General features: G+C 58.0%; 1 protein-coding gene across 2 annotated transcripts; it reads left to right on the forward strand.

The window, feature by feature from the left end:
* The first annotated feature begins 1,392 nt into the window (after positions 1 to 1,392).
* Socs3 (suppressor of cytokine signaling 3) lies at positions 1,393 to 5,671 on the forward strand. Of its 2 annotated transcripts, XM_085829391.1 has the most exons (4): positions 1,393 to 1,523; positions 1,626 to 1,971; positions 2,654 to 2,881; positions 3,437 to 5,671. In XM_085829391.1, exon 4 carries the CDS (start codon positions 3,525 to 3,527, stop codon positions 4,200 to 4,202), a length of 678 nt encoding a protein of 225 aa, XP_085685517.1. In that variant the 5' UTR covers positions 1,393 to 1,523; positions 1,626 to 1,971; positions 2,654 to 2,881; positions 3,437 to 3,524; the 3' UTR covers positions 4,203 to 5,671. The 2 variants fall into 2 exon arrangements, with proteins under 2 accessions (XP_085685517.1, XP_021032286.1); XM_021176627.2 differs by lacking the exons at positions 1,393 to 1,523; positions 1,626 to 1,971 and having other exon boundaries at positions 1,988 to 2,881.
* The last annotated feature ends 607 nt before the right edge of the window (positions 5,672 to 6,278 follow it).

Here is a 6,278-nt window from a genome sequence, read left to right on the forward strand (position 1 = left end):
TTTGGTGAGACAGGGTTTCTCTGTGTAGCCCTGGCTGTCCTGGAACTCACTCTGTAGACCAGGCTGGCCTCAAACTCAGAAATCCGCCTGCCTCTGCCTCCTGAGTAGTGCTGGGATTAAAGGTGTGCACCACCACGTCCGGCTAAATTCACTTATCTATTTAATGTATATAGGGTATAGGCTGCCCTTGAACTCACAAAGATCTGCTTGCTTTGCTTCTGGACTACTGAAGGTGTGTGCTACCATCACAGGGACCAATATTTATTTTAATTAATTAATTTTAATTATGTATATGTGTGTTGGGGGGGTGTGTGCACATGAGTACAGATTCCCTTGGAGGCCTGGGGTGGCTTAGGACTGGGGTTACAACAGTTGTGACCCATCCTACATAGGTCCTGGCACCAAACCCCAGTTTTCCAGAAGTACAGCAGGTGTTCTTAACCGCTGAGCCAGCAATCCAGCCCCTGACTTCCCTCTCTTACTTAAGAAGTGTCTCACTGGGTCACAGTCATGACTAGTCTTTGCTCATGGCCTACAGCCTCTTCCCCACTGTGGGTTTTGCCCGGCAGCTCTGCCGCCCCAGTGCTGCACCCGAGGCCTGACAGAGCCAGGCACGAAGTCAGGGTTTGTGGAATGGATGAATGAACTTGACTCGTGGCAGAGCATTGTAATTTACAAAGCACTTTCCCATCCATTAACTCCAGGGCTATTTCCTAAGAGTCCTCCCTGTCCTCCACTGCCCTCAGCTCAGAAGCATAAGGTCAAGGCAGTGGCTGGGGAACACTCCCTGAATGAGATCAAGGAGGGCTTGTTCACAGAGAAAGGGAGAATCCATTTGGGGAGCCTGAGAGTGACTGGAAGGCAAGGACTGGACCTCACCGGGATCTCCATCTGTGAGCATCTGTTTATCAGACCAGTGTAAGATATTTTAAATAAGGCCCCTAAGCCTCTTGACTACTGGGATTGCCAGGGGGTTGGGGGGGGGGATGACAGACAGGCACCCATCCCTATTTAACAGATAACAAGACTGAGTCCAGAGAGGCAGTGCACCTGCCAGGGTCTCTCTTAGTTCCTCAGCATCAGTGGAGCAGATTGGACACAGTGGGCCAGAAGGGAAGCAGGCAGCCCTCCCTCCTAGCCCAAGCTACTCTGTGTAGTCAGTTTGCCCTCCTACTGGTGTTACAAGAAGCCTGTGGTATCCAAGAGGGCAGGTCAGAAAGCCCACTGAGAGCAGACACTGTGTGTCACTTAGCTGGTTCTCAGGTGGCTGCGGCTTCCTGCTGCCTGTTGCAAAACTCGACACTAGGCCTTTATAGATACTCACGTGATCAGGAGTAAACAACCTTTCACCTCAATCACCTGCTCTTATCAATACTCCCTCTCCACCCCACCATCCGGAAAGTTCAGACACCTTAAAACGAAGAGGCAAGAGAGGGTCCATTCTAACACCTCAGCGACTGTCAGGCAGTGGCTGAACCCGAGACAACGCTCTGTGGACAGTCTTAGTCGACATTCATTCCCAGGTTTGACCCTGTCCTGGGAAGTGAGGCTCCTCTCTCTGGGTTCCCCACTCCTGTTCTTGAATAAGGAGCCCCGACAACCTCTCTTTCTCTCTCTCTCTCCAGAGCCTGGGAAACAGCAAAACTCGGCTCGCCTACAAGACTCCAGCGCGCCCTCTAGTGGACTCGGGGGACGAGCATGGGATGAGGGTTTCTTTCCTCTAGCTCCCCCACCGCGCCGAGAGCACCTGGGCGGACCCACAGTTCGCCACGCAGGTTGGGAGGCCCAGATGAGTGATAAGGTAGTAGTTAGCTGCTCCTCCCACCCCACTCCCCAAAGGGCATCAGCACCCACGTCTGTCACCGAAGAACCAGGTAATAGGCGGATGAGCTGAGGCCAGGTAGCTGCTTCTAAGTCAGTGTCTCCTCCACTTCTGGATCTCGCAGCTTCATCTTTTGGACCTGTCTACAGGTAAATGTCTCGCATCCCCCTCCTCCACTTCCTAGGTTCCCAGTGGGCTGGTGGCTGAATGGTCCTACGTCCCTTTTGGATGGCACGGGATGCTTGGAACTGTACATGAAGACCTCGGAGTGGCCTGGGTGCGGAGGGAGGGGAGCGTCCCCACGGGGATCAAAAGAAAGGGAAGGGGTGCCAGGCGGGAGCCTCTCCCGGCTGGCCTCCTAGAACTGCCCGCGCGCTCCCATCGCGACGCCCCCGCCTCTGCCAGAAACCAGCCTTCTTAGAAGGGAGGGGGGGAAAGTGTGAATGAGAAGTTGGGGGCGGAGCGCGCGGGGGAGGGGCCGCTGCCAGGAACGCTCGGCCACGGCTGGCGCCGCGCCCGCCGGTCGGGCAGCCTCGCGCCGCGCTTTGTCTCCCTCTCGGTGAGTCTCGGCGGGTCCTGGAGGCCCCAGCTCCAAGCCCGCCCTCCGCGGCCCCTCCCTCGCCCTCCGCGCACAGCCTTTCAGTGCAGAGTAGTGACTAAACATTACAAGAAGACCGGCCGCGCTGTTCCAGGAATCGGGGGGCGGGGCGTACTGGCCGGGTAAATACCCGCGCGCGCGGCCTCCGCGGCGGCTCTAACTCCGACTCTACACTCGCCTGCTCTTACGACTGCTGTCTCTCCGGGCTCCCGGACGCCCCCTGCCCGGCCCAGCTCTCCGTCGAGGTCCCTCGCCCAGGTCCTTTGCCTGATTCACCCAGGAGCGCGCCTCATCGGCCCGGGGAGCAGCGAAGCCAGAGGGGGCGCACGCACCGGGAGCCCCTTTGTAGACTTCACGGCTGCCAACATCTGGGCGCAGCGCGAGCCACTGCTGGCCGCCGCCTCGCCTCGGGGACCATAGGAGGCGCAGCCCCAAGGCCGGAGACTTCGCTTCGGGACTAGGTAGGAAGGAGGGGCGCGGTATGGGGAAGGGTGGGGGCCTCGGTCCAGCTCGGGAGCTTTTCCCGGTTTCTCCTCCCCTTCCCGGGTCATTCCCGGTAGGGAGGGGACGAGGTAGGGGGCAGAGCGGATGAGAACCGAAGATCCCTGGTTCCCGTCATACTCAGACTGGGGCCCTCGGGTTTCTCCTGTCCCCTCTCTCACATATCTCGGGTTTGGCACCCCCCTTTTTTCGCCTTCGCCACTGAGGGCACCGGACTGAGCGGCGCCCTGAGCGTCCCTAGGGCTCTTGTGTCTCTCCCCATCCTGGCCGCGCTCCTGGAGACCCAACTTCCACGCGCGAGTTTCTCTGGGCGTCCTCCTAGGGCGGGCAGGGGAAGAGACTGTCTGGGGTTGGCCGGCAGTGACCGAGTACAGTCCAGTTCCGCGAGGTGGCTGGGCCTGAAACACGGTCTAAAGCGGGGCAAAGGGGTGCCCCGGGCGCTAGGCGGAGGCTGGAGGGCCGGGCACGCTGGAGGGTTCCGGGCACTCACGCGCCTCACGCTTTGCTCTCTGCAGCTCCCCGGGATGCGGTAGCGGCCGCTGTGGGGAGGCCGCGAAGCAGCTGCAGCCACCGCCGCGCAGATCCACGCTGGCTCCGTGCGCCATGGTCACCCACAGCAAGTTTCCCGCCGCCGGGATGAGCCGCCCCCTGGACACCAGCCTGCGCCTCAAGACCTTCAGCTCCAAAAGCGAGTACCAGCTGGTGGTGAACGCCGTGCGCAAGCTGCAGGAGAGCGGATTCTACTGGAGCGCCGTGACCGGCGGCGAGGCGAACCTGCTGCTCAGCGCCGAGCCCGCGGGCACCTTTCTTATCCGCGACAGTTCGGACCAGCGCCACTTCTTCACGCTGAGCGTCAAGACCCAGTCGGGGACCAAGAACCTACGCATCCAGTGCGAGGGGGGCAGCTTTTCGCTGCAGAGTGACCCCCGAAGCACGCAGCCAGTTCCCCGCTTCGACTGTGTACTCAAGCTGGTGCACCACTACATGCCGCCCCCAGGGACCCCCTCCTTTTCTTTGCCACCCACGGAACCCTCCTCCGAAGTTCCGGAGCAGCCACCTGCCCAGGCACTCCCCGGGAGTACCCCCAAGAGAGCTTACTACATCTATTCTGGGGGCGAGAAGATTCCGCTGGTACTGAGCCGACCTCTCTCCTCCAACGTGGCCACCCTCCAGCATCTTTGTCGCAAGACTGTCAACGGCCACCTGGACTCCTATGAGAAAGTGACCCAGCTGCCTGGACCCATTCGGGAGTTCCTGGACCAGTATGATGCTCCACTTTAAGGAGCAAAAGGGTCAGAGGGGGGCCTGGGTCGGTCGGTCGGTCGGTCGCCTCTCCTCCGAGGCACATGGCACAAGCACAAAAATCCAGCCCCCAAGGTCGGTAGCTCCCAGTGAGCCAGGGGCAGATTGGCTTCTTCCTCAGGCCCTCTACTCCCGCAGAGTGGAGCTGGCAGGACCTGGAATTCGTCTGAGGGGAGGGGGAGCTGCCACCTGCTTTCCCCCCTCCCCCAGCTCCAGCTTCTCTCAAGTGGAGGAGCCAGCCGGCCTGGCCTGGTGGGACAATACCATTGACAAGCAGACTCTCCCCTCCCCTTCCTCCACACCCCCTCTGCTTCCCAAGGGAGGTGGGGACACACCTCCAAGTGTTGAACTTAGAACTGCAGGGGGAATCTTCAAACTTTCCCCATGGAACTTGTTTGCGCTTTGATTTGGTTTGATCAAGAGCAGGCGCCTGGGGGAAGGATGGAAGAGAAAAGGGTGTGTGAAGGGTTTTTATGCTGGCTAAAGAAATAACCACTCCCACTGCCCAGCCTAGGTGAGGAGTGGTGGCTCCTGGCTCTGGGGAGCGTGGCAAGGGGTGACCTGAAGAGAGCTATACTGGTGCCAGGCTCCTCTCCATGGGGCAGCTAATGAAACCTCGCAGATCCCAAAGTCCTCTTGCACCCCAGAACCCTCCCCATTGTGAAGAGGCAGTAGCATTTAGAAGGGAGACAGATGAGGCTGGTGAGTTGGCTGCCTTTTCCAACACCTAAGGGAGGCAGGTCAACAGATGAGCCATCTTGGAGCCCAGGTTTCCCTGGAGCAGATGGAGGGCTCTGCTTTGTCTCTCCTATGTGGGGCTAGGAGACTCGCCTTAAATGCCCTCTGTCCCAGGGATGGGGATTGGCACACAAGGAGCCAAACACAGCCAATAGGCAGAGAGTTGAGGGATTCACCCAGGTGGCTACAGGCCAGGGGAAGTGGCTGCAGGGGAAGAGACCCAGTCACTCAGGAGACTCCTGAGTTAACACTGGGAAGACATTGGCCAGTCCTAGGCATCTCTAGGTCAGTAGGTCTGAGAGCCTCCAGGCCCTGCACAGCCCTCCCTTCTCACCTGGGGGAGGCAGGAGGTGAAGCTCACGGGGGCCTCACGGGAATGCAGCAGCCATGGAATTGCCTGGAACTGGTCCTGTGTTGGGGAGAAACAACAGTTTTCTGAGTCAGGTATGGGGCTGGGTGGGGCAGCTGTGTGTTGGGGTGGCTTTTTTCTCTCTGTTGTTTTGAATAATGTTTACAATTTGCCTCAATCACTTTTATAAAAATCCACCTCCAGCCCACCCCTCTCCCCACTCAGGCCTTCGAGGCTGTCTGAAGATGCTTGAAAAACTCAACCAAATCCCAGTTCAACTCAGACTTTGCACATATATTTATATTTATACTCAGAAAAGAAACATTTCAGTAATTTATAATAAAGAGCACTATTTTTTAATGAAAAAAAAAAAAGTGACTTGAGCCTTTCTTTCCCTGGTTTTCTCTTCTGCTCACTCTCAATGAGGGGAGGGGGGTGGCTGAGCCTCTTGGGTCCCTGCTCACAGCTCTGAGGTAGAATCCAATGAATCCTGTGTCACTGGCAAGCTGTGACAGCCACCTAGATTGTTACCGACGGGTAATTCCTGCCAGTCTGATTCAGTTCTGACCAGAATATGCAAAACAAGTTTGCGAAGGAAATGCTGGCTTCAAAGGGCTTGCAGGGAGCAGGCTGCGCTGTGGTCAGAAGCTGTTAGAGGCTCCAAGCTATTAGCGCACACTCTGGCTAGGCTGCTTGGCAGGGAGGTGTTCCGAGAAAGTCTAGACTCGGGGTCCTGAGGGTGACTGGTGATGTCAGCACAGCATCACAGACGTCACGGCACAAAGGGGGAGGGGTGATCCCCCACACAGGGCTGGAAAGCAAGTGGGGCCCTGGGACAGGTGGTAATGGCTTTCTGGCCACACTCCCCCATACATTCATTTTGACCTGAGCCATGGACCACCAGCCAGGCTCCTCCTGGGAAAACAGCCATCTATTCATCCTACATCTGGGCAGGGACGAGGTTGAGC

The sequence above is a fragment of the Mus caroli genome, unplaced genomic scaffold (genome assembly GCF_978045245.1).
Source record: "Mus caroli unplaced genomic scaffold, Mus_caroli_1 scaffold_13, whole genome shotgun sequence".
Lineage (NCBI taxonomy): Eukaryota > Metazoa > Chordata > Mammalia > Rodentia > Muridae > Mus > Mus caroli.